Source organism: Gorilla gorilla, chromosome 9, assembly GCF_029281585.2.
Source record: "Gorilla gorilla gorilla isolate KB3781 chromosome 9, NHGRI_mGorGor1-v2.1_pri, whole genome shotgun sequence".
NCBI classification, from domain to species: domain Eukaryota; kingdom Metazoa; phylum Chordata; class Mammalia; order Primates; family Hominidae; genus Gorilla; species Gorilla gorilla.
Genome location: NC_073233.2, coordinates 33372838 through 33399278, shown reverse-complemented (window position 1 = coordinate 33399278; position 26441 = coordinate 33372838). Strand labels below are relative to the sequence as shown.

The window sequence follows — 26441 nt, the reverse complement described above, 5'->3', positions numbered from 1 at the left end:
TCACCAATATTAAACTAATTGCAGTTTTCCAAACCTATCCTACTATTTTACCCTTTGATGATTTTATGCCTGCCTTTTTCTTTGTTGAGAATTTCCTTACTTTCTATCTATCTTTGCCTGACAAACTGATTGATTCTCCAAAGTGCAACTCAAGTATTACCTCATTTCTGAGGATCATTCCTTCATCCCTTCAAGTTCCTTCTTCTGTGTCATCATTAACTTTCTATGTGTGGTTTTAATGTACTTCAAGTAATGTCTTATACTTATTTTCTCATGGCTATTGTTCCCTTTCAGACTTGATAAGTCCTCAAGGAGAGAATCTATGTCTTTTAAAAAAATCTTGATATTTCCTTACAGAGGTCCTGGCACAAAATAGATACCCAATATATGTGCAACTGAATAGAAATTTATGAGGGAGTGGTAATTATCCGTGTCTTCCTTTCAGCTATGACTGTGTCCCATGATAAAAGTTTTTTGGATGATGATCATTTGTCTTGTCATTTTTGAGTTCAACAGCAAGTGCCAGGGGGAAGATCAAGGAAAAATTGTCTGCATCTTGATTCCAGATTTTAAAAGCTCTGTTACCCTCACTCCAAGGGTTATGCTTGCAGAAGAGAAAACATTACTACTGGGACTAAAAAACAAAATCCTTTCACAAATGTAACTGAGTTTGTTTGCATGCTCTGGAATATAAATGTTTGAAAATCTGCAATGGCAATGAAATAAGGTATCAAATTCTACAGGCAAAAAGCCATAGAACCAATATTCCAAAAATGGCTCATTAATTTCTTTTTTTTACCCACCAACTGCACAGCTTGAGAATGTATTTTAAAAATCTGATCTTGTTTTAAACTATTAAAATATTTTCCAGTGTCTAAATAGCAGCCAGTTCTTATATTATTCATGATTGCAGCCTGTCATTGTGACCAGTTTTTTCCACTACTTAATTGAGTGTAGTATCATTTCCATTTTGCTACTGCCCGATAGTACTGAAAAATGTAAGCTATAAAACTGCACTCATCAAGAAATATTAATGGAGGAGGATGTCCATATCCTTTTACAATGCTTAAAAGCTTAAGCTGTAATAATAAAAAGTTGGCATGTATTTCCTGAAAAAATCAAAAGGAGAACTTGAAGGAAATGAAAGTAAAATCCAATAGGATTACAAAATTAGAGCAGAGTTAAGGAAAAATATTTTGAGTACCAGAAGAAGTCTAAAATAAATTAAAAAAAAATACATTTGTGACACTGCGATGTGACCCAGACAATCGGTACTAAATTATGTAATTGGAGACTGCTTGAAGAATTTAGCAATGCACTCATTGGAGGAAGGCAATAAAAACATCTTTCCCTGGATACCCATCTGGATTTAACCAGCTAGATACAGGGAAAAATAAACTGGTAGTTTAGAGAGAAAGCACTAGGACAAAACCTTGTCAGCCATCAGAATGGTGAGACTAAGGAAATGGAGGAACCAAATTCTTGACATGGCTGGTCTATGCTTAAAGAGAAAGGGGACAGTATCATGCTCTATTATTGATAACCAGAAAAAATGGTGAACCTGTTTGGTTCAAGTTGATTAGTAACATCTTCATACCTAGTAAAGTGTCGTAAGTCTCATTTAAAGCCACGGAGAGTTACCACACATGTTTAAGAATTTCAGATTTGAAAGGAGTTAAGGTAAAATCTCTCTCTTGGTATGTGGCTAAGAATTTCCAGGAGAGGTGTTACAAAACTCAACAAGGCTGGTATATTAGTCTGTTCTTGCATTGCTATAAATAAATACCTGAGACTGTGTAATTCATAAAGAAAAGGGATTTAGTTGGATCACTGTTCTACAGGCTTTATAGGAAGCATGGTGCTGACATCTGCTTGGCTTTTGGGGAGGCTTCAGGAGACTTAAAATCATGATGGAAGCTGAAAGGGGGAGCAGGCAGATCACATGGCAAAAGCAGGAGAAACAGATACAGGGAGGTGTTGCTACACACCTTAAAACAACCAGATCTTCAAAGAACTCATTTGCTATTGTGAGGATAGTACCAACAGGATGGTGCTAAACCATTCATGAGAAATCATCTCTTGTGATCCAGTCACCTCCCACGAGGCCCCACCTCCAACATTGGAGATTACAGTTCAACATGAGATTTGGGTGGAACATGCAAACCATATCATTTTGCTCCTGGCCCCCCAAATCTCATGTACTTCTCACATTGCAAAATACAGTCATGCCTTCCCAGTAGTCCCTGAAAGTCTTAACTCATTCTAGCATTAACTCAAAAGTCTGAAGTTTAAAGTTTCATCTAAGACAGGGTAAGTCTCTGCCACCCATAAGCCTGTAAAATTAAAGACAATTTATGTACTTCCAAGATATAATGGGGTTATAAGCATTGGGTAATCATTCTCATTACAAAAGGGAGAAATCAACCAAAAGAAAGGGGAGTACAGGGCCCATGCAAGTCCAAAACCCAGCAGGGCAGTCACTAAATCTTAAGGCTCCAAAATTATCTCCTTTGACTCCATGTCTTGCCTCCAGGACACAATGGTACAAGGGATGGGTTCCCAACGCCTTGGGCAGCTCTGCCCCTATGGCTTTGCAAAGTTCGGCTCCAGAGGCTGCTGTCACAGGTCGTTGAGTGCCTGTGGCTTTTGCATGCTGAGTATGCATGCTGGCGGTGGATCTACCATTATGGAGTCTGCAGTACAGTGGCTTTCTTACCACAGCTCCATTAGGCAGTGCCCCAGTGAGGACTCTAAGTGGGGCCTCCAACTCATTTTCCATCTGCATTTCCCTAGGGTTCTTTGTGAGGGCTCTGCCCCTGCAGCAGGCTTCTGCTTGGGCACCCAGGCTTTCTTATATTTACTATTACTTTTAATGGCAAAAATCGCAATTACTTTTGCACCAACATAATACATCCTCTGAAATCTAGACAGCAAACATCAAGCCTCATTCATTCTTGCACTGTGTGCGGCCACAGGCTTAAAGCCACATGGAAGCCACCAAGTCTTACAGTAGCTTATGCCCTCTGGAACTATGGCCCAACCTGTACCTGGGCCCCTTGGAGCTGAGGCTGGAGTGGGAGCAGCTGGGATGTGGGAGCTGCCTCCCGAGGCTACACACAGGGCCGTGGAGCCCTTGGCCCAGGAAAGCATTCTTCCTTCCTAGACCTCTGGGTCTGTGATGGGAGAGGCTGCTGTGCAGGTCTTTGAAATGTCTTCGAAGGCTTTTTCTTGTTGTCTTGGCTATTAGCACTGGCTTCTTCTTATATACAAATATCTCTAATAAGTGGTTGATCCACAGTCTGCTTGACTTCCTCTCCCAAAAAAGCTTTTTGTTTCTCTGCCTAGACATGAATAGGTTACAAAATTTTCAAACTTTTACACTCTGCTTTCCTTTTAAATATTTAAGTTCCAACTTATTTGTTTGCTCCTGTATCTGATCATAGGCTGTTAGAAGCAGTCATGTTACTTCTTAAACACTTACTTTGCTGCTTAGAAATTTATTTCACTAGATACCCTAGGTCATCACTCTCAATTTCAAACTTCCACATATCCCTAGGGCATGGATACAATCCAGCCAAGCTCTTTTGCTAAGGCATAGCATATGTGACCTTTGCTTCAGTTCCCAATAAGATCCTCATTTCCATCTGATACCTCGTCAGCCAGGCATTCACTGTCCATATCACCATCAGCATTTTGGTCACAACCATCTAACCAGTCTCTACAAAGTTCCAAACTTACCCTGTCTTCTTCTGAGCTCTCCAAACTCTTCCAACATTTGCCTGTTACCCAGTTCCAAAGCTGCTTCTAAATTTTAGGTATCTTTATAGCAATGCCCCACTTCTCAGGACCAATTTTCTGTATTAGTTTGTTCTTGCATCACTGTAAACAAATACCTGAGACTGGGTAATTTATAAAGAAAAGAAGTTAAATTGGCTCATGATTTTGCAGGCTGTATAGGAAGCATGGCACTGACATCTGCTCAACTTCTGGAGAGGCTTCAGGAACTTACAGTCATGATGGAAGGTGAAGGGAGAGCAGGCAGGTCACATGAGGAAAGCAGGAGCAAGAGAGAGAGGGGAGTGCTACACACTTTTAAATGACCAGATCTTGCAAGAACTGTTTTTCAGTCTATCTTTGATTCACATAGTTTCATGTAATAAATCTTCAAAATAGTCAGAGAATGAATTGTAAACAGCCCTTACTCCTTACCAGTTCCTCTGCTTGAGTTCTATTACTGTGTATCTCCTAGAATTTATGTTTAAAAATATTTCCACCTGTTTTAAGTATTTATTTTGCTTCTTTGCTCAGCAATAAAGTCCTCTTTATCCACTGAATCCACCCTTGCAGTTTTTCTGAACATTGTTCTGTTTATGGATCCCCTTGAAACCTATATAAATTCTTCCTAGACAAACGTGGCTTTGTGTGCATGTGTGTGTACATGCACACACACAGACAAATTGTCCCACACTCACTGGCATTTGCAGTGCTATGCATACTGTTTCATGGGTTCATCAATCCCATAATTCCATCTATGAATACCAGGTTAGGAATTCTTGCTTTGTTGATTTGTGTTGTTCTGGCCTTAGACAAAATTGTTATAAAGGGCCAGTCTGCCTCTAGTTCATCCTGCTTCTTTGTAGTGAACACTTACGGAGTGTCTGTGGTATGCTGTGCCAGGTTTTGCTTTAGATGACAAAGACACAAGTTTGCTGGACTTATTTTGTTTCTTTCTCTATAGAATGTCTAGAATTACTCTATACTCCTTTTCATCTCTACCCAAATGATCTTTGTCGGTAAAACTTTAAACACACCACATAATTTACATGTCACATATTTTAATCAAAGCACAAAGGTTTGAATTTTCTGTGAGCAAATTTCTTAATAAAAATCCTTTACTGTAAGGGTTTAAAAAGACATTGAAGACTTTGGCAAAGTTACCTGGAAAAAACAATTCTCTTTGGAGCTTTGCTCTGGCCTGCTTGGAAAAGCATCTTTTCTTCAGCCAATCAGCCTGGAATTCACTGTAATGCTCATCGGGCCATGTGATGTACACCTTATAACACAAAAAGCAAATTTCACCTATGTGGATTTTATTTCCGTTCTCCACTATTGCTCTGTTTTTGAATGCTGTTTAAGATAATCAGGGAATCCAATTATGCTTTGCTTATTTTTTTTTATTTTTATTTTTATTTTTAGGCGGAGTCTTCCTCTGTTGCCAGGCTGGAGTGCAGTGGCGCAATCTCGGCTCACTGCAACCTTTGCCTCCCAGGTTCCAGCGATTCCCCTGCCTCAGCCTCCCAAGTAGCTGGGATTCCAGGCATGCGACACCACGCCTGGCTAATTTTTTGTATTTTAGTTGAGACAGGGTTTCACCATGTTGGCTAAGACAGTCTCCATCTCCTGACCTTGTGATGCGCCCGCCTCAGCCTCCCAAAGTGCTGGGATTACAGGCGTGAGCCACCACGCCTGGCCAGCTTAATTTTTAAGATAGAGATTAAGCATACGCTTTTGGAAAACAAGGAAGCCAAAGTAATACATCTGAGGTCTGAGGCCCTTAAATAGCACTCAAGAAATAGAGCATGGATAGATCTACAGTTCTTGACCTACATCCTCTAAACCTGGGATCCCCAAACTTTCTGTGATAACTGAAGCTAGTTATCAATTAAGATTCCTGCCAAGAGTATTAGAAATAGTAATGATGCAGCTGGGTGTGGTGGCTCATGCCTGTAATCCCAGCACTTTGGGAGGCCGAGGCAGGCAGATCACAAGGTCAGGAGTTTGAGACCAGCCTGGTTAACATGGTGAAACCCCGTCTTTACTAAAAATACAAAAATTAGCCGGGCATGGTGGCCCATACGTGTAATCCCAGCTACTTGGGAGGCTGAGGCAGGAGAATTGCTTGAACCCAGGAGGCGGAAGTTGCAGTGAGCTGAGATCGCCCCACTGCATTCCAGCCTGGGCAATAGAGCAAGATTCCATCTCAAAAATAAATAAATAAATAAAAGAAAGTAATAGTGGTGATGATAAGGAGGACAACAGCAATAATAAAAATAACAGTATTTTGAGTATCCATAAAAAGTACTATAGACATAACACATTTAATCTTTACAACTCTAGGGGGAAGGTACTACTATTATTCTCATTTTTTTCAGGTGAGAAATGTAAGAGTAAACAACATTTCTATCTAGCTAGCAAGCAGTGAAATCTGGGAGTAAAGTCCGCAAGTCGGGATGTGGACAAGAGCGTAATAAGAATCCTAGTAAATTTGGAAGAGAGAAACATGGAATGGTGGCTGCCTCTGGTTTGTAGTTTTGAGAGCTGTGCTTTTGGGAATCCCAGAACAAGCCTTGTATCTCTACATACTAATTTGACTAAAAGACATTAGTCAATGCCATTTTTTTTTCAGTGCTCACTGTATGCCAGGCACTGTTAAACATTTTTATCTGTATTATCCCAGTGAATCCTCACATTTCTATGAGCAAGTTCTTTTAGTATTCCTATTTTACAAATGAATAAACTGAGGCTCAGAAGCATTGCTTTTAGTGTAGACAGTTTGTGTTTTTAAGGCTGCCACTCATTGAAAGAGTGACAAGTAACACTGCAAATTTTATTAAAAATAGTAGTAGTAATGATAATAGTAATAATAATAGCTGAAGCTTCCCTTTACTGAATATACTTAATTCGCACCAAGTACTATACAAACGTGGGTTCATATGTGGTTATATATGTGTGACCAAATAAAAAAGAGTTATCTAAATTATTGTTGACTAGCCCCATTATTGAACTTGAGAAAGGAGACATAATTTAGAGATAATTACCTTTTTTCTGTCAAATATCAAGCCTTTAATTCCAATGTTCACATCAAGAGCTTCCACTAGAAGTTTCCGTGCTTTTGCAGAATCCAGGTAGCAATCAGAGCATGGGCAGTTGTCTCTCAACCATACAGCTGGGTAGAGAGACTCTTCCTCATCATACCAGAGGATCTGCATCAAATGAGCCCCGTCAAGTGCTTCTGCCTTTTGGATGGTACAAGCCATGTTTCCGGTCTTCAGGAGCAGATGCTGTCAGCTACCTGCTGTGACAAATCAGTGTTAAAAGGAATCTCAGGCAGATAAGATCTAAACTTGGCCTCTGAGAGTATGAACACTTCAAGTGGACTCTGGCCTCTGCTATTCACTCAGCTGTCAGAGTCTGCGGTTTGGCTTATTGACGCTGGGACCTTTGTTCTGGTGAGAGTATTTCACATACTGTAAGCAGAAACACAGTGACTAAAAGTAAATGGGATATAAGTGCTGAGTCAGGATCCAAATGAAAAGAATTCCTTGTTTTTCTCACAGAAAATTCAGATATTAAGTTCAGAACCAATGACATATGGACTTTAATAATTATGTTTGCAAAAAAGGTCTGGAATGTTTAAGGAAGAAAAATGTTCCACAAATTGAAAGTGTAACAATCACCCCTGTCCTATTTTAACTGGTGCCCACTTGGACATGGCTTTTGAAAAAAAATATTTTTATGATACTAAATTAGTAAACACGTTTTTATGAAGAGAATGTTAATGCTTATTATTTACTTAAAGACCACTGTAATTCAGAATATTGCACTGTTTCTTCAATTCAGAATATTGTGCTGTTTCTGTTCTATCATTTGCTTTTTTACCTTTACAATACATTTTCTTAATGAAATATAGAAGTCCTTAGGTTCTGCAAGAAACTTGCTTGGTTTGTTGAGATTTTTTGTTTTAATGCATATCAATAGAGTGTGCCTTGTTACTTCAGTTACTTTATTCTGAACCTTTTTGGAGTACTTGTGTATACCTTCATATTACTTGGGATTACATGACTTACTTTTATTAAAAAATCCAGCAAATTTAAGGACATGGACTATTTACAGGAGAGGAAATTTAGTGAAACAGAGACACCATGGTATTATGCTTGAGCAACTGTGTTGATCCTGATTCCATTAGTGACTATATATTCGACCTTCAGAAATCATGCCAATGTTCTACATTTTACTTTCTTCATATGTTATTTTCCAGCACTCTAAACTTACGTGGATGAAGTAGAACTTACATAGGAAAAGTAGAATTTATATGCGAGAAGTAGAGCTCCCTAACTTCATCCATGTAGTGATCTGCTCATCATTAACAGAAGGTGACTTATGACAATGGAAACAATACTTCATTGCCTTGAGATGAAGGGGAAGTAGGAATGCATGTACACATGTGCATGCACACACACACACACACACAGACACACACACACACACCGCTTATAAAATCCCTTCCAGGCACTGCAATAGGCACTGGGGGATTTAGTGACAAGTAAGATAAAATTGCTCCCTGTCCTTCTTGAGATTATGGGAAGACTTTACGCAACATTAAGATAACTTAAAATATACCTTACAAAACATGAAAGTAAAATACTTCTAGGTGGTTTCACATATGCTTCCTCAAATCATTGGCTTGGATAATTTAGTCAAGTTATGGAGCAGAGTCAATAGGAAAAATATTGCTTTGTCCCTTTAGCTTCACATATAGAGTTATCCAATAATTGCATGGGTGAAATACAATTAATTGGCTCTCATGCTTATTTCTGCTTTGGAACTGTAATTTTTTTCTTTAAATTTGTATAGTGATAGGAGAACACTATTACTTAAAAATAATCAAAAATTATAGTGTACTTTCAAACCTGGACATTTAGCTCATAAGTCTGAGTGAGGAGCATTATGGAAGTCCTAACATCAGTTTCTCTGTGGAATGGGTAGGACATTTGAATTTCCTGACAAGAGAAAGGGTTGGCTGGCAAGTTTTCTCACATACATTGTTTCAAAAGACAAAGATGGCTCCAATGACCCTGGAATAATACAACTAGATCCTTAAATAACACTAAAAAAAAAGAATGTAGTACATTTTAACCTGTGTCAAGGGATGGCAAATATGTTCTGTAAAATGCCAGATGGCATATCTTTTAGGCTTTGCAGTTTATATACAGTCCCTGCTACATATTCCTGTTTTTATTTTTTAAAACCCTATAAGAATGTATCAACTATTCTTAGTTCATGGTGTGCACAAAAACAATGTAGGTGACATTTTGCCCCCAGGCAGTAGTTTGCTTACTCTTGATCAAGTTATCTAAGTTTATGCTTTCATTACGATGGAATACAATCATGCTTAAATGCAAAAATGGTTCTCTTTCCCTTGTCATTTATAAAGTTAAACTTACTCAAATATATAATAAGTATCTTCTTTGTGCATGCTGCACTAGATGGTACAAAGATGACTTTGAAGTTCCAGACAACCAGGAGAAGACAATTATGAAAATAAACAAATATTAAGGCCAACATTGCTGAATGCATATCGGTTTCACCTTATTTTCCTTCCTCACTAGTACAACATTTTTTGACTAGGAAATATTTTGTCAGCTTTCTTTATAGCTAAGATTAGTTATGATATAATTATGCCCAATGAAATATATTTGGAAGTTGCTGTGTAGGGAAATTTTTAAAAAGGTGATAAGACTTGGCTGCCATATACTGTTTTCCCTATTTTTTTCCACTTCCTTTCTGGAATGTGAGTGTAGTATTGGGGGTGAAGCAGTAATTTTGCAACCATTAGGCAAGAAGTAGAAGTATAAAATCTAAAAGACGTCAAGAGTTCCCCAGGGTTCTGTGAAAACGCTTTACCAGCAATAGATGGTCATGTCTGGACCTCTTTTTTACATGATAAAAGCTAAATACTTATTTAAACCTTTATTTGCTAGCTCATCTGGGTACAGATAAGTTGGATTTAAGAAGATTTGTGAAAGGTCATTCCACATTTAGGGTGCAGGCTGAGCCAACAACAAAGATATGAAAATACAGTGTTTGAGCAGTAGAAAACAAGTTGTTTGGCTGGAACAAAAGGCTATGAGGGGAAATGGTGGTTGAGAGAGATTAAAAGGCATGTTGATACCAGATCATGAAGCACCATGCATAGCAAGATAAGGAGTTTGGGTTTCATTCTGTTATGAATGGGACTTTTAAAATATTTTTTTCAGGTAGCAGATTTGACAATGAAGGTGATGACAGTGTGTATGGTATATTGAAAGAAGGTTAAAGGGTTAGAATCAGATACATTGTATGGAGCGGTTGTAAAAATGTAGTCTAGAAGAAATGAGAACTGTGGGAGTAAAAGCATATATGGGAGGACACATGTAAGCAATGTTCCAAAGATATTCGTTAAATTGCCTGCAGTTTATATTCTCACAAAAAGTTTTATTATTCTCTTTGCTATTGCATGAAATATCATTTTATGAAAGATAATGACTTTGTCATCAAATCAATACCAGGGGAAAAACTGAAAAACTCCTGTGAATTTTCAGTTTTCACAAATATGTGAAAATTAAACAACAAACTCCTGAACAACTAATGGGTCAAGGAAAAAATCAAAAGAGAAATTAAAAATATCTTGAGACAAATCAAAATAGCACACATAATAACAAACTTTTGAGATGCAGTAAAAGTAGTTTGAAGAAGGAAGTTAATAGTGATAAATGCCTTCATAAAAAATAAAAAAAGATCTTAAATAAACAATCTAGCTTTACACTTCAAGGAACTAGAAAAAAGAAGAACACATTAATCCCTAAGTTATCAGAAGGAAGGAAATAATAAAGATTAGAGCAGAAATAAATGAAATAGAGACAAGAAAAAAATTAAACTAAAACTTTTTTGAAAGGTAGAATTGACAAACCATTAGCTAACCTAAGAAACAAAGAGAGAAGACTCAAAATCAGGAATGAAAGAGGAGACATTACAGCTGATACCACAGAAATACAAAAGCTCATAAGAGACTACTATGAACAGTTACATGACAATAATTGAATAATCTAGAAGAAATGAATTCATTCCTAGAAATGTACAACTTACCAGGACTGAATCATGAATAGAAAATCTGAACAGAGTAAGTATGAAGATTAAGTCGGTAATCAAAAACCTTCCAACCATGGAAACTCCAGGACCTGATGGCTTCACCAGTGAATTCCATCAAACATTAAAGAAGAATTAACACAAATTCTACTCAAACTTTCCCCAAAAATTGACAGCGAGGGAATACTTCCAAACTCATTTTATGAGGCCAGCACTACCCTCAAACCAAAGGCAGACTAGAATACTGAAATAATAGAATATTACAGACCAATATTCCTGGTAAACATAGATGCAAAATCTTTAACAAAATACTAGCAAAATGAATTCAATAGCACATTAAAAGGATCATACAGTATGATCAAGTGAGATTTATCTCTGGGATGCAAAGATGGTTTGACACACACAAATCAGTAAATATGACAACACATTAGCAGAATTCAGGATAAAAATTAGGTGGTCATTTCAATAGATGCAGAAGTGGCATTTGATAAAATTCAACATCCTTTTATGATAATAATTATCAACAAAGATGTATAGAGGGAATGTATCTCAACATAATAAATGCCATCTGTGCCAAGCCCGCAGCTAACATCATATTCACTGATGAGAAGTTGAAAGCTTTTCCTCTAAGATTGGGAACAAGACAAGAATGCCCACTCTAACCACTTCTAATAACATAGTACTGGAAGTCCTAGCCAGAACAATTAGGCAAGAAGATGAAATGAAAGGCATCCAAATCTGAAAGGAAGAACTAAAATTGTCCTTGTTTTATGATGACATGATCTTATACACAGAAAACCCTAAAGACTGCAGAAAAAAGTTTTAGAACTAATAAATTTAGTAAAGTTGCAGAATGCAAAATCAACATACAAATATTCATAGCATTTATGTATAATAACAATTAACATTCTGAAAAAGATATCGATAAAACAATTCAATTTCCAGGATCACTAAAAATACTTAGAATTACATTTAACCAAGGAGTAAATGATCTATACACTGAAAGCTATAAGACGATGACAAAAAAATTAAATGAGACACAAATAAATGGAACAATACTCTGTGTTCTTGGATTTGAATGATTAATATTGGTAAAATATCCATACTACCAAAGTCATCTACAGATTCAGTGCAATTACTATCAAAACTCCAATGACATTTATCAAATAAATTTTAAAAGGCACTCTAAAATATGTATGGAACCACAAAAAATCTGAGTGGCCAAAGCAGTCCTGAGAAGGAAAAACAGAGTTGGAACTATCACTTTATCGGATCCCAAAATATCATACAAAACTATAATAATCAAAACAGCATGGTATTGGAATAAAAATACATATAAATCAATAGAAAGTTATAGTCAGCCTACAAATAAATTTGTGCATATAAGGTCAATTAATCTTTGACAAAGATCCCAAGAACACTAAATGGGGAAAAGAAAGTCTCTTCAACAAATGGTGGAGTGTTACTAAATATCCAGATGAAGAAGTATAAAATTGGACCCTCATCTCACATCATACATAAAAATCAACTCAAAATGGATTACAGACTTAAACATAAAATCTGAAACTCTAAAACTACTAGAAGAAAACATATGGGAAAACTCCATGACATTTGTCTGGGCATGGATTTTTTTGGATACGAACCCAAATGAACAGGCAACAAAAGCAAAAATAAACAAATGAGATGGTATTGAATTAAATCCCTGCACAGCAAAGGAAATAATAAAGAGAGTGAGGAGACAGCCTAAAAAATGAAGGAAAATATTTGTAAATCGTACATCTGAGGACCATCTATGTTTTTACTTATTTTAATCAAGTAAGTGAAGCAATCATCCTATATCATTCTGTATGCTAAAGTCACTTTCAAATGGAGCCATGCTGACTCTTCTGTAAGCCACAGCAGGGCCCATACATCTGATAAGGGGTTAATCTCCAAAATATATGAGGAATTCAAACAACTCAATAGAAATAAAACAAACTACTCAATTAAAAAATGGGCAGCTGGGTGCAGTGGTACATGCCTGTAATCCCAGCTATTCGAGGGGCTGAGGTAGGAGGATTGCTTGAACTCAGGAGTTTGAGGCCAACGTGGCCAACATAGAAAGACCCTACCTCTAAAACAATAAAAAATTAAAACTTTTAAAAATAGGCAAGGAAATGGAATAGACATTTCTCTAAAGAAGACATATAAATGGCCAGCAGGTATATAAAAATGCTATCAATTATCATCAGGTAAATACAAACCAAAACCACCTCATGAGATCATCTCACATCTGTTAGAATGACTGTTGTCAAAAAGACAAAAGAAAAGTCTTGGTGAGAATATGGAGAAAAGAAAACCTTTGTACACCATTAGTGGGAATGTAAATTATTTTAGTCATTATAGAAAACAGTACAGAAGTTCCCCCCCCAAATAACATATGTGGCACATATACACCATGGAATACTATGCAGCCATAAAAAATGATGAGTTCATGTCCTTTGTAGGGACATGGATGAAATTGGAAACCATCATTCTCAGTAAACTATCACAAGAACAAAAAACCAAACACCGCATATTCTCACTCATAGGTGGGAATTGAACAATGAGAACACATGGACACAGGAAGGGGAACATCACACTCTGGGGACTGTTGTGGGGTGGGGGGAGGGGGGAGGGATAGCACTGGGAGATATACCTAATGCTAGATGACGAGTTAGTGGGTGCAGTGCACCAGCATGGCACATGTATACATATGTAACCTGCAAAATGTGCACATGTACCCTAAAACTTAAAGTATAAAAAAAAAAAAAAAAAGAACTACCATTCCAGCAGTATCATTACTGGCCACATAGGGTAAGGAAATGAAATCAGTATGTCAATGAGATATTTGCATTCTCATGTTCATAGCAGCATTATTCAGAACAGCCAAAATATGGAATCAACTAATTGTCCATTGATAAATGAGTGGATTAAAAATGTGGTATATATCAAACCCATATCTATTTATCTATCTATCTATCTATCTATCTATCTATCTATCTATCTATCTATCTATCTATCTGTCTATCTATCTGTCTATCATCTATCTATATCATCTGTCTACACACACACACCTCAATATTATTCAGCCTTAAAAAAGAAGGAAAATTCTGTCATTTTTGATAACACAGATCAACCTGAAGGGCATTATGCTAAGTGAAATAAGTCAGGCACAGAAAGACAAATGCAATATGATCTCACTTATACATGGAATCTAAAAATGCCAAACTCATAGAAGTCATGAGTAGAACAGTGGGTGCCAGGGCCTGGGAGGTAGGAGAAATGGGGATATGTTGGTCAAAGCATACTACTTATTGAGGATAAATAAATTCTGGAGATCCAATGTACAATATAGTGACTATAGTTAATAATACTGTCTTGTGTATTCGAAATTTGCTGAAAGAGTAGATCTCAAGTGTTCTCGCCCCCCCAACATACAATGATAACTATGTAAAGTTATGGATATATTAATTAGTTTGATTGTGGTAATTATTTCACAATGTATAGATAAGCATCACATTGACCATTATGTTTACAACTTTTATTTGTCAATTTACCTCAATAAAACAGGAAAAATAACATAAAGTGAAAAAAGATTATTAGTTTTAATTGTATGGACAGTAAGATTACAATAGTAGTAATAGTAGTAGAAGTAGCAGTAGTAGTAAAAGTAATAATAGTTTACATTTATTGAATGCTTTCTTTATGCCACTCACTGTTCGAAGTTCTTTATATATAATAACTCATTGAATCCTCATTTCAAGCCAAAGAAAAAATCTACTGTAATTACCCCAAAAAACAGAAGTAGAAAGAGGCTAGGAAATACTAGCATACGGATGATTTATCTTAGGTTCTTGTAGGAATAAGACCATTTAAAAATTATTCTTATTTATTTTTATGAAGTTCTTTGTGTGCTGATATATATATTAAACTCAATACATTTAAAAAATATATTCATTCATGTGTTTGAAAATTTTTTGGCTGAAAGTATTTTTATATAACTTGAAATGTGAAACACTAATACTTAATGAATACCCAGTCCAGGGGTGCATTTTCTACCATGAGTAACATGGTTCCTCTGCTTAAAGATGGTGGTGTGCCCATGTCACACCAACTATTGAAGTGATCACTCCTATAGACATCTGTGCCAAGAAACATTAATTACATTTCAGACTGCTGTTTTGAGCTTTCCATCTGTTTTTTTCTTTTTCTTCTTCTACCTAGGTTTGAATGAGAGAGGGAGAAGCACATTTCCAATCATTGGGGGAACCTGAGACCATTCTCTCCAACCCATTTTGCCAAATGGATGTCCTGAGGAAGGTGTTCCAAGAGAGGTGATGTCAGGTTAGTGTCTGATTGGAGGGTGCCCAAGGCACATGGGAGAATGTGGAAGAACTGGAAAGACTTGGGTGTTGCTGATGTTAAATTACTTAGGTATCTCTGTAGAAACTTGGTGGGTCATTCCTTCTCTTCACAATCCCTTTCTTAAATTTATGATAAACATGAAAGGTAATCAAAACAAAAGCGGGCAAAATGGGAAAAGAAGTTCCCACTTTAACTTTTTCTGGATATTTAAAGGTCTACTGGGGCAAATGTGATGAAAATTAAAAAAAATAAAAAACATTGCAGATCATCAGTGTTTAAAAGCAAATGCTTTCTGAAAATTATAGCTTGTATGTTAACATGATTTGTTGAAATCTGTTTTTGTAATTTAACCAACTTGACTTGTTAGAATTGAGCTCAGTTGAAGCACCATAGCAATTTAGTTAGATGATAAGCTACTCTGTTTCTCTGAAGAAAAGAAAAATGTAGATATAGCTCCTATATATAGCTCCTAGCTATATAGGATGATTTTTTATCAGTGGGATTTCTTTGACAAATTAAAGAACACCTATAAAACAAAAATTCTTATTTTACACTTATTTTTCTTCTTACAATTGTAATTTAGTTTATGAAATATCAGATTGGTTTTGGTGGGAAACAGTAGTTTCACCTGTTCTGAAAAACAGCCCTTAGATTTTTGGCATATTCTTATCTGATGGGATAGGTTTCTTTTACTTCATATTAATACATGTGTGTAGTGTGTGTGTGTGTGTGTGGTGTGTTTCCCTCCTAATTTATTCACCTACCATATTTTTTCTCTTCAGAGTAATAGAAGTTTGTCTGGGACTTCTGTTGGGCACAAGTAAATTGCTTGTTTTTGAAATTACTTCAGTGATGGGTGTGGGTTTTCTCCTTTTTTTCTTTTTCTTAATATTACAAATTCAAATTTGTCTCCTGATTCTTCAGCACTGTTTGGAAAATCAAGAAAGTAGCTCTGAGATTTATTTTATGCATTGATCTTAGAAATAAAAGTAACTTAAAGCTAGAGCTTTTAGAGCCAGAAAGAAACAGCCTGTGCTATTGTTGGGTCACAGGGCCCTCATCAGACATGCAGGTAAAATGGAAGCTCAGAAATGTTGGGTGTGATTTGTCCAAGCTCACACTGCTCGTTAGTGAGAAAGGTTGCCCCAAACCTGGATTTGCCAGCTAAGTTTATATGTATTAAGTGATACTCTTCAAGTTCTCATAAAAGAAATTGCAAAAGTTCTTCAAACATTACTCACAACTAATTTCAATCATAGGCTTTGGAGGGAATTCACAGGAAGCAGATGCAGAAACTTTATAGTTATTATACATAAAATTAAAATTGTAGTAGATTAATATGTACCTGAGAAGGCTGATTTATCTACTAAATTACTTATCCCTCAGAATAAAAGGCTGTTATTTCTTGAGTGTTTTTAGTAAATGGAAAACAAGACCAGCATAGACCTATGTTAGCAAACATCAGTATCTGTTAATTTTCATCTCTTTCTCAGGAGAAGTATGATGCTTTGATAAAATTCAACAGCCCTTCATGCTAAAAACTCTCAATAAACTAGGTATTGAAGGAATATATATCAAAATAATAAGAGTTACTTATGACAAACCCACAGCCAATATCATACTGAATGGACAAAAACTGGAAGCATTCTCTTTGAAAACTGGCACAAGACAAGGATGCCCTCTGACACAACTACTATTCAACATAGTATTGGAAGTTCTGGCCAGGGTGATCAGTCAAGAGAAAGAAATAAAGCATATTCAATTAGGAAAAGAAGAAGTCAAATTGTCTTTGTTTGCAGATGACATGATTGTACATTTAGAAAACCCCATCGTCTCAGCCCAAAATCTCCTTAAGCTGATAAGCAACTTCAGCAAAGTCTCGGGATACAAAATCAATGTGCAAAAATCACAAGCATTCCTATACACCAATAACAGACAAACACAGAGCCAAATCATGAGTGAACTCCCATTCACGATTGCTTCAAAGAGAATAAAATATCTAGGAATCCAAGTTAGAAGGGATGTGAAGGACCTTTTCAAGGAGAACTACAAACCACTGCTCAAGGAAATAAGAGAGGACACAAACAATGGAAAAACATTCCATGCTTATAGATAGGAAGAATCAATATCATGAAAATGGCCATACTGCCCAAGGTAATTTATAGATTCAATGCTACCCCCATCAAGCTATCATTGACTTTCTTCACAGGATTGGAAAAAACTACTTTAAAGTTCACGTGGAACCAAAAAAGAGCCCACATAGCCAAGACAATCCTAAGCAAAAAGACAAAGTTGGAGGCATCATGCTACCTGACTTCAGACTATAGTACAAGGCCACAGTAACCAAAACAGCATGGTACTGGTGCAAAAACAGATAGACCAATGTAACAGAACAGAGGCCTCAGAAATAATGCCATACATCTACAACCATCTGATCTTTGACAAACCTGACAAAAACAAGCAATGGGGAAAGGATTTCCTATTTAATAAATGGTGTTGGGAAAACTGGCTAGCCATATGTAGAAAGCTGAAACTGGATCCATTCCTTACACCTTATCCAAAAATTAACTAAAGATGGATTAAAGACTTAAATGCAAGACCTAAAACCATAAAAACCCTAGAAGAAAACCTAGGCAATATCATTCAGGACATAAGCATGGGCAAAGACTTCATGACTAAAACACCAGAAGCAAGGGCAACAAAAGCCCAAATTGACAAACTGGATCTAATTAAACTAAAGAGCTTCTGCACAGCAGAACTATCATCAGAGTGAATAGGCAACCTACAGAATGGGAGAAAATTTTTGCAATATATCCATCCGACAAAGGTCTAATATCCAGAATCTACAAAGAACTTCAACAAATTTACACGAAAAAAAACCCATCAAAAAATGGGCAAAAGATATGAACAGACACTTCTCAAAAGAAGACATTTATGCAGCCAACAAACATATGAAGAAAAGCTCATCATCACTAGTCATTAGACAAATGCAAATCAAAACCACAATGAGATACCATCTCATGTCAGTTAGAATGGTGATCATTAAAAAGTCAGGAAACAACAGATGCTAGAGAGGATGTGGATAAATAGGAACACTTTTACACTGTTGGTGGGAATGTAAAGTAGTTCAAACATTGTGGAAGACAGTGTGGCAATTCCTTAAGGATCTAGAACCAGGAATACCATTTGACCCAGCAATCCATTACTGGGTATACACCCAAAGGATTATAAATCATTCTACTATAAAGACATGTGCACATGTATGTTTATTACAGCACTGTTCACAATAGCAAAGACTTGGAACCAACCCAAATGCTCATCAATGATAGACTGGATAAAGAAAATGTGGCATATATACACCATGGAATACTATGCAGCCACAAAAAAGGACGAGTTCATGTCCTTTGCAGGGACATGGGTGAAGCTGGAAACCATCATTCTTAGCAAACTATCACAAGAACAGAAGACCAAATACCGCATGTTCTCACTCATAAGTGGGACTTGAACAATGAGAACACATGGACACAGAGAGGGGAACATCACATACCAGGGCCTGTGGCGGGGTAGGGGGCTAGGGGAGGGATACCGTTAGGAGAAATGCTAGGGCAATTAGTCAAGAGAAAGAAAGAAAGGGTATTCAATGTAGATGACGCGTTGATAGGTGCAGCAAACCACCATGGCATGTGTATACCTGCACGTTCTGCACGTGTACCCCAAACCTGCACATGTACCCCAAACCTGCACATTCTGCACATGTACCCCAGCACTTAAAAGTATAACTTAAAAAAAATTAGGACAGGGCGCGGTGGCTCATGCCTGTAATCCCAGCACTTTGGGAGGCTGAGGTGGGCGGATCACGAGGTCAGGAAATCGAGACCACCTTGGCTAACACGGTGAAACCCCGTCTCTACTAAAAATATAAAAAGTTAGCCGGGCGTGGTGGCGGGCACCTGTAGTCCCAGCTACTCAGGAGGCTGAGGCAGGAGAATGGCGTGAACCCGGGAGGCGGAGCTTGCAGTGAGCCGAGATCGCGCCACTGCACTCCAGCCTGGGCGACAGAGTGAGACTCCATCTCAAAAAAAATAAAAATAGAAATAAAAATAAAAAATTAGTAGCTAAATCTCAAGATTGTTGTGTGTTAATTAACCTCACCATCTGACATTTCAGCTTTGGAGAGAAAGGGCAAGAAGTTTTCTAGACATTACACCATGAAGGCTTAACTACATTGTTATTATTTTATATTTTAACCTTTAAATAACAAAATCAATTAATTTTTACTTGGTAAGGTGGAGGTTGACCAGACAATATTTGTAGTGCCTGCAGTTTGACATCATTTGAGTACATACATACTCTACTCAAGATACCTGCTACCTAAGGTTCTTCAACTTGAAATCTTTTTAAAATTGTAAAATGGTTATTATTATTATTTTTAAACTTGGTTTAATAAGTGGCTGAGATACTTAACAATTTGTGAATATATTCTCATGTGAATAATGAATTCTATAAAGCAATTAGAAGCCAGGTACAGTGGCCTGTAATCCCAGCACTTTGGGAGGCCGGAGCAGAAGGATTGTTTGAGGCCAGGAATTTGAGACCAGCCTGGACAACATAGTGAGACCCCCATATCTACAAAAGAAAATTAGGCAGGCATGGTGGTGCATACACGTACTCTGAGTTACTTGGGAGGTTAAGACAGGAGAATCGCTTGAACCCAAGAGTTTGAGGTTACAGTGAGCTGTGATTGCATCACTGCATTCCAGCCTGGATGACAGAGCAAGACCCCATCTCAGCAACAATAACAACAAAAATAATGCCATTAGAAAAACCAGTCCATTCTCTAAAATAGGTTCACAATTCTGCCTGTCTTGCTTAAGGCATTAAATTTCATGCAAACACTTCATTTGTAAATTATACAAAGGAAAACTTTAGCTTCACTTTAGTGGAATCACCATTTTCAGATTGGAACTCAAATTATCAAGGCTTTGTTTTCTGATGTAATGCAAAGTACTGGGTTTAGATTTTAGGAAAATTTCTAAATTATTTAAACCAGAACATATATTCATTATGAGAAACCTTACGTTTTTAATCAAATCCATACCTGTAATATACCTTCTTGAGCTTCGTTAAGGGAACAAAACAATTGAAGATGTGCACAGTGGCTTTAATTGGCCAGCATTTTAAAGAGGCATGTTATAGTCAGCTTTTTGAGCTTAACAAAGAGCTAGGGTATCATACGCAGTCACCGTTATTTGGGATGGGTTGTGGATTATTCAGGGAACATTTTGAAAATCCAACCAGAATCCTCCTTGCCCCATCCCCAGTCTCTTTTTAGACAGCGTTCTCTCTGTCTCTTCTGTATACTTTCTGGATCAGCTTAGGGATTATAAAGTAATTTGACTATCAGACTAAGCCAAACATAATTGGGAAAGAGAAGCTGCCAAGAAGCAATCAGATCCACTGCATTCCAAAACCAAGCCTATTCTAAATGCTTGATGGACCATCCCCAGCACAGCCCACATGACTGTGAGCTACATGTGAATGGAGTTCTAATTGGATGCTCCCCATCACCTCAGTCCACAGACTTGAATTCACAAACCCTTGCAATAAGGAGAAAAGGAAGTTGAGCTCAATCATACCTGTTCTCAGATATGCTTTACACAGCAAACCACCCAAAACTTACCAAGTAAAGAAACTGTCAGCTTTGGTCCTTAGATCCTTTGGAGAGGGAGCATTCTGGTGCCCGTCACATCCCAGGAATGATCTGTCCCCAGTTTCCAATCTGATGTGGTACTTTTTCTTGGAAGCCTTTTTGCTCCTGGCAGTTTCACTGTGGCCCTGCCCCCAGACACAGCTGAGGTTTGTAAATGAGGAAGGATGTCTCAATCTGAAGGTGTAGCAACTACTGAAGGGAGCTTGGAGGTTTTTTTGTCTTTGTTTTTTTGTGCTGGTTTTTTTTTTTTAAAAAAAAAAAGAAAAGAGGCTTTATGGCCTAGAGGGGAAGCAGTTAGCAAGAGAAAATACTTTGAGTATTGTTGGTTCCCAAAACCACAAAACCCCAGGACTCAATGCAAAGCATTGCCTCAGTTTGGAATCTTTCTTGATAGAAGGAAAAGCAGTTCTCACCTGTCTTACCTTCTATTTCTGTACCAGCAGTGGCAACACCAGCAAGTGAACAAGCAGTTCACTTCTTTCCCACCTGTTCAGAGTGACAGCTCATTTATTGCACAACTCACTTAGGGCAGAGGCATTGAGATGTGCATTTAACAGGGAGGAGCTACCAGCGCTCACCCTAGCAGAGGTGAAGTGGTATCTACTTGTCAACAGAGTATTCCAATATGAGCCTCTTTAAAGGGAGCTTGAGTAGTTATCAGGGACTGGTAGAAAGACAGGGATTGGTCCCCTAAGCTTGATGCCCTCCTTTCTCTGCAATTTTGGCTGGAATAGGAAGTAGTTTCCAGAGAGCTTGGGGCTGTTTTTGGAGGTACTTGGTTGCCCAGTGATTTGATTCACAACACACAGCCCTTAGGGCAACAAAAGGGAAAGGCCAGAATAGGCAGCATGCCAGCATTCAGAGCCTGACTGCCAGGCATACTCTTGGAGAGTGCCCAGCGCGGGGGAGACGCTGTTGGACTGGTCTCAGGTCCTAGGTCCTAACAGAGTCTAGATTACATTAAAAGAAAGTCTACAGGTGGAAACTAAGGTCCAGGAGAGAGACGCTTGAGTCATCTGCCCTCCTCCCACCTAACACCCCCTTCCTAGGCAGATGTAGAAGCAGCCTGCAACTTGTTGCTTCTTGCCCGAAGGATTCACAGGGCTGTGAGTGAGACTCAGTCAAAAAAGAACAAGAAGTAGCCACAGAGAGAGAAAATGCAGCCCAACTGTCTGGTGGCCTCCTTTATGGGAAATCTCCCCTTCCAGAATGTCAGCATCCCCTCCCTGAACGATGTTTTTTCAGATCCTTTAACAATAAAATTTAAACTGTTTCCCTGCATCTGAAGAAAGGAACCTCTTTTCCACTTTCCTCCTTTCTTCCCCCAAGTCTCCAGGTCAAATTACTGACATCCACTGGCCAGTGAAAACAACAGCAGGTTTTGTTTTCCACGTATGAGAGGAGGGTGTGTATATGTGGGTGCCGTCATAAATGTGACCAGCATCTTAAACCCAAGGTAACTGAAGTTATAAGTATGCCAAAAGCAATCAGATAATTATATTTTAATAATTCATGACATCACAGAAATATACACAATTAATTTTTCCTTTACACTTTGTACTTTAGTAACAATTACTGGAATAAATTAGGTAAATTGTGCTTCAGCTTTAAGAAAGTTGCTGACAAGAATGTGCTGGATATAAATAGTTTCTAATAGAATGATTAAATAGAACAAACAATAAATAAACCAACAAGTAAATCTGTTAATAAAGTTTAAAGACTTGCACATAAAGAATTGATTCTCAGAAACAGGTAAATAATCAAAACTCTGCTCTACACTGTAAGAAGCTTCTTAAATGAACATGGGAGTGCAGCTATCTCTTTGACATACTTATTTTATATCCTCTGAATATATATCCGGAGGTAGGATTGCAGGATTATATGAGAGCTCTATTTTCAATTTTCTGAGGAACCACCATACTGTTTTCCATAACGGTTGTACCAATTTACATTTCCAGCAGCAGTGTATGTATTATTCTATTCTCACACTGCTATAAAGACATACCTGACTGGGTAATTTATCAAGTTTACTGACTCATCGTTCTGCATGTCTGGGGAGGCCTCAGGAAACTTACAATCATGGCAGAAGGCAAGAGAGAAGCAAAGGCATGTCTTACATGGTGGCAGGCAAGAGAGAGTAAATGAATGAAGGAAGAGCCCCTTATAAAACCATCACATCTCGTGAGAACTCACTCACTATTACAAGAACAGTATGGGGGAACCACTCCCATGATCCAATCACCCACCACCAGATCCTTCCCTTGACATGTGGGGATTATGGGTATTACAATTTGAGATGAGATTTGGGTGGGGACACAGAGCCAAACCATATTAGTATACAAAGATTCCTTTTTCTCTACGTTCTCTTCAATACTCATCTGTTGTCTTTTTGATGAAAGCCATTCCAACAGTGTAAGGTAGTTTCTCATTGTAGTTTGCGTTTTAATTTACATTTCCATGATGATTAGTGATTTGACCATTTTTTAAATATATCTGTTAGACATTTGTATGTCTTCTTTTGAGAAATGTCTATTCAGATACTTTGTCTATTTTTTTATCAGATTTTTTTTCTATTGAGTTGTTTGCTGTTGAGTGTTTCTTATATATTTTGGATACTCCTTGTCAGATGGATAGTTTACAAATATTTTTTCCCATTCCATAGATTATCTTTTCACCCTGTTGACTGTTGCTTTGGTTGTGCAAAAGCTTTTTGTTTTGATGCCACCTCATTTATTTGTACTTTTGTTGCCTGTGTTTGGGGTCATATACAAAAAACCACTGCCTAGACCAATGTCATTACAGCATTGTTCACAGTAATCAATAAGGGGAATCAACCTGGGCTCATCGGTCGATGAATGGATAAAGAAAATATATTATGTGTGTGTCTCTGTGTGTGTGTGTGTGTGTGTGTGTATGTATGTAATGGAATTCTATTCAGCCCTGAAAAAGAAGGAAATCTTATCATTTGTGACAACATGGATGAGCTTGCAAGACACGTACTAAGTGAATTAAGGCAGGCACAGAAATATGAGCACTGCATGATTTCACTTAGAAGTGGCAACCAAAAAAGTCAAACTCATAGAAGCATAGAGTAGTATGGTGGTTGTCAGGGCGTGAGAGTGAGGACAGGGGAGTGGCTAGATGATGGCCAAAAGGTACAAAAATTTAGTCAGATAGGATTAATAAGTTCAGGAGACCTACTGTGCTACAGTTAGTAATAATATCTCATATACTTGAAAATGGCTAAGAGGCTAGATAGTAAATGTCCTCACAACATAGAATGATAAGTATATGAGGTGATGGATATGTTAATTAGCTTGATTTCATGACTTCACAGTATATACATACATTAAAACATCAAGTTGTACACCATAAATGTATATAATTTTTACCTGCCAACTATACCTTAATTTTTTTTACTTTAAGTTCAGGGTTACAGATGCAGCTTTGTTATATAGGTAGACTCATATCATGGGGGTTTGTTGTACAGATTATTTTGTTACTCAGGTATTAGATCTAATACCCATTAGTTATTTTTCCGGATCCCCTCTCTCCTCCCATTCTCTACCTTGCAATAGGATGCAGTGCCTGTTGTTCTCTTCTGTGTATCCATGTGTTCTCATCTTTTAACCCTCATTTATAAGTGAGAACATGCAATATTCGGTTTTCTATCCCTGTATTAGTTTGCTAAGGGTAATGGCCTCCAACCCCAGCCATGTCCCTGCAAAGGATATGATCTCATCCTTTTTTATGGCTGCATAGTATCCCATGGTGTATATGTATCACATTTTCTTTATCCAGTCTACCATTGATGGGCATTTTGGTTGATTCCATGTCTTTTCTATGTGAATAGTGCTGCAATGAACATATGCTTGCATTTGTCTTTATGATAGAATTATTCCTTTGGGTATATACTCAGTAATGAGATTGCTGGGTTGAATGGCAGTTCTGTTTTGAGGTCTTTAAGGAATCATCAAACTGTTTTGCACTATGGTTGAACTAATTTACACTCCCACCAACAGTATATAAGCATTCCTTTTTCTCCGTAAACTCACCAGCATCTGTTTTTTTTTTTTTAACTTTTTAACAATAGCCATTTTGACTGGATGTGAAATGATATCTCATTGTGGTTTTGATTTGCATTTCTCTAATGATCAGTGATGTTGAGCTTTTTTTCATATGCTTTTTGGCTGCATGTATGTCTTCTTATGAAAAGTGTTCATGTCATTTGCCTACTTTTTAATGTAGTTTGCTTTTTCTTATAAATTTGCTTAAGTTTTCTTATGGAAGCTGGGTATTAGACCTTTGTCAGATGCATAGTTTGCAAATATTTTCTCTCATTTGTATAGGTTGTCTGTTTACTCTGTTAATAGTTTCTATTGCTGTCCAGAAGCTTTTTAGTTTAATTAGATCCCATTTGTAATTTTTGCTTTCGTTGTAATTGCTTTTGGCATCTTCAGCATGAAATTTTTGCCCATTCCTATGTTCAGAATGGTATTGCCTAGGTTGTCTTCCAGGGTTTTTATAGTCTTGAGTTTTAAATTTTTGTCTTTAATCTTGAGTTAATTTTTGTATAAGGTGTAAAGAAGGCATCCATTTTCAATCTTGTGCTTATGACTAGCTAGTTATCCCAGCACTATTTATTGAATAGGGAGTCCTTTCCTATTGTTTCCAATCTTCTGCTTATGGCTAGCTAGTTATCCCAGCACCATTTATTGAATAGGGAATCCTTTTCCTATTGCTTATTTTTGTCAGCTTTGTTGAAGATCAGCTAGTTGTAGGTGTACCACTTTATTTCTGGGCTTTTATTCTGTTCCACTGGTCTATTTGTCTGTTTTTGTGCTGGTACCATGCTGTTTTGGTTACTGATTCCCTATAATATAGTTTAAAGTTGTGTAGCATGATGCCTCCAGCTTTGGAGAAGAGGGAGTTTCTTCTCCTCAATTCTTCTTGCTTAGGATATTCGTGGCTATTAGGGGTGTTTTTTGGTTCATATGAATTTTAAAGTATTTTTTATAGTTCTGTGAAGAATGCCATTAATAGTTTGATAGGCACAGCACTGAATCTATTAATTGCTTTGGACATTATGGCTATCTTAATGACATTTATTGTTTTTCTTCATGAGCATGGAATGTTTTTTCATTTGTTTCATCTCTGATTTCTTTGAGCAGTGTTTTGTAGTTCTCCTTGCAGATATCTTTTAGCTGTATTCGTAGGTATTTTTTTCTTTTTGTGGCAATTGTGAATAGAATCGAGTTTCTGATTTGGCTCTCAGCTTGACTGTTGTTGATGTATAGGAGTGCTAGTGATTTTGGTATACTGATTATTTTTATCCTGAGATTTTGCTGAAGTTATTTATCAGCTTAAAGAGCTTTTGGGCTGAGACTATGAAGTTTTCTAGATATAAGATTATGTTGTTTGCAAAAAGGATAGTTTGACT

At 37.2% G+C, this 26441-nt stretch overlaps 1 protein-coding gene and 1 long non-coding RNA gene across 3 annotated transcripts in view; one reads left to right on the top strand and one right to left on the bottom strand.

Moving 5' to 3' along the window:
• LOC101132721 (uncharacterized) overlaps positions 1-15563 on the top strand; it is a 189894-nt gene extending 174331 nt beyond the window's left edge. The window contains exon 7 of the long non-coding RNA XR_008669348.2: positions 15151-15563. This is a non-coding gene — a long non-coding RNA (uncharacterized lncRNA). The remainder of the gene's footprint in view (positions 1-15150) is intronic.
• The window catches only part of BBOX1 (gamma-butyrobetaine hydroxylase 1), an 84917-nt gene extending 62804 nt beyond the window's left edge, over positions 1-22113 (bottom strand). Inside the window, exons 1-3 of one of the 2 annotated variants that reach the window (XM_019037754.3) lie at positions 20972-22113; positions 6819-7072; positions 4939-5053 (exon numbers count right to left, since the gene is read on the bottom strand). In XM_019037754.3, coding sequence (XP_018893299.1) covers positions 4939-5053; positions 6819-7037 — 334 coding nt within the window. In that variant the 5' untranslated portion in view covers positions 7038-7072; positions 20972-22113. Of the gene's footprint in view, positions 1-4938; positions 5054-6818; positions 7076-20971 lie in introns of both variants that reach the window. The other variant, XM_019037755.3, reaches the window with a different exon arrangement.
• Between the last annotated feature and the right edge of the window lie 4328 nt (positions 22114-26441).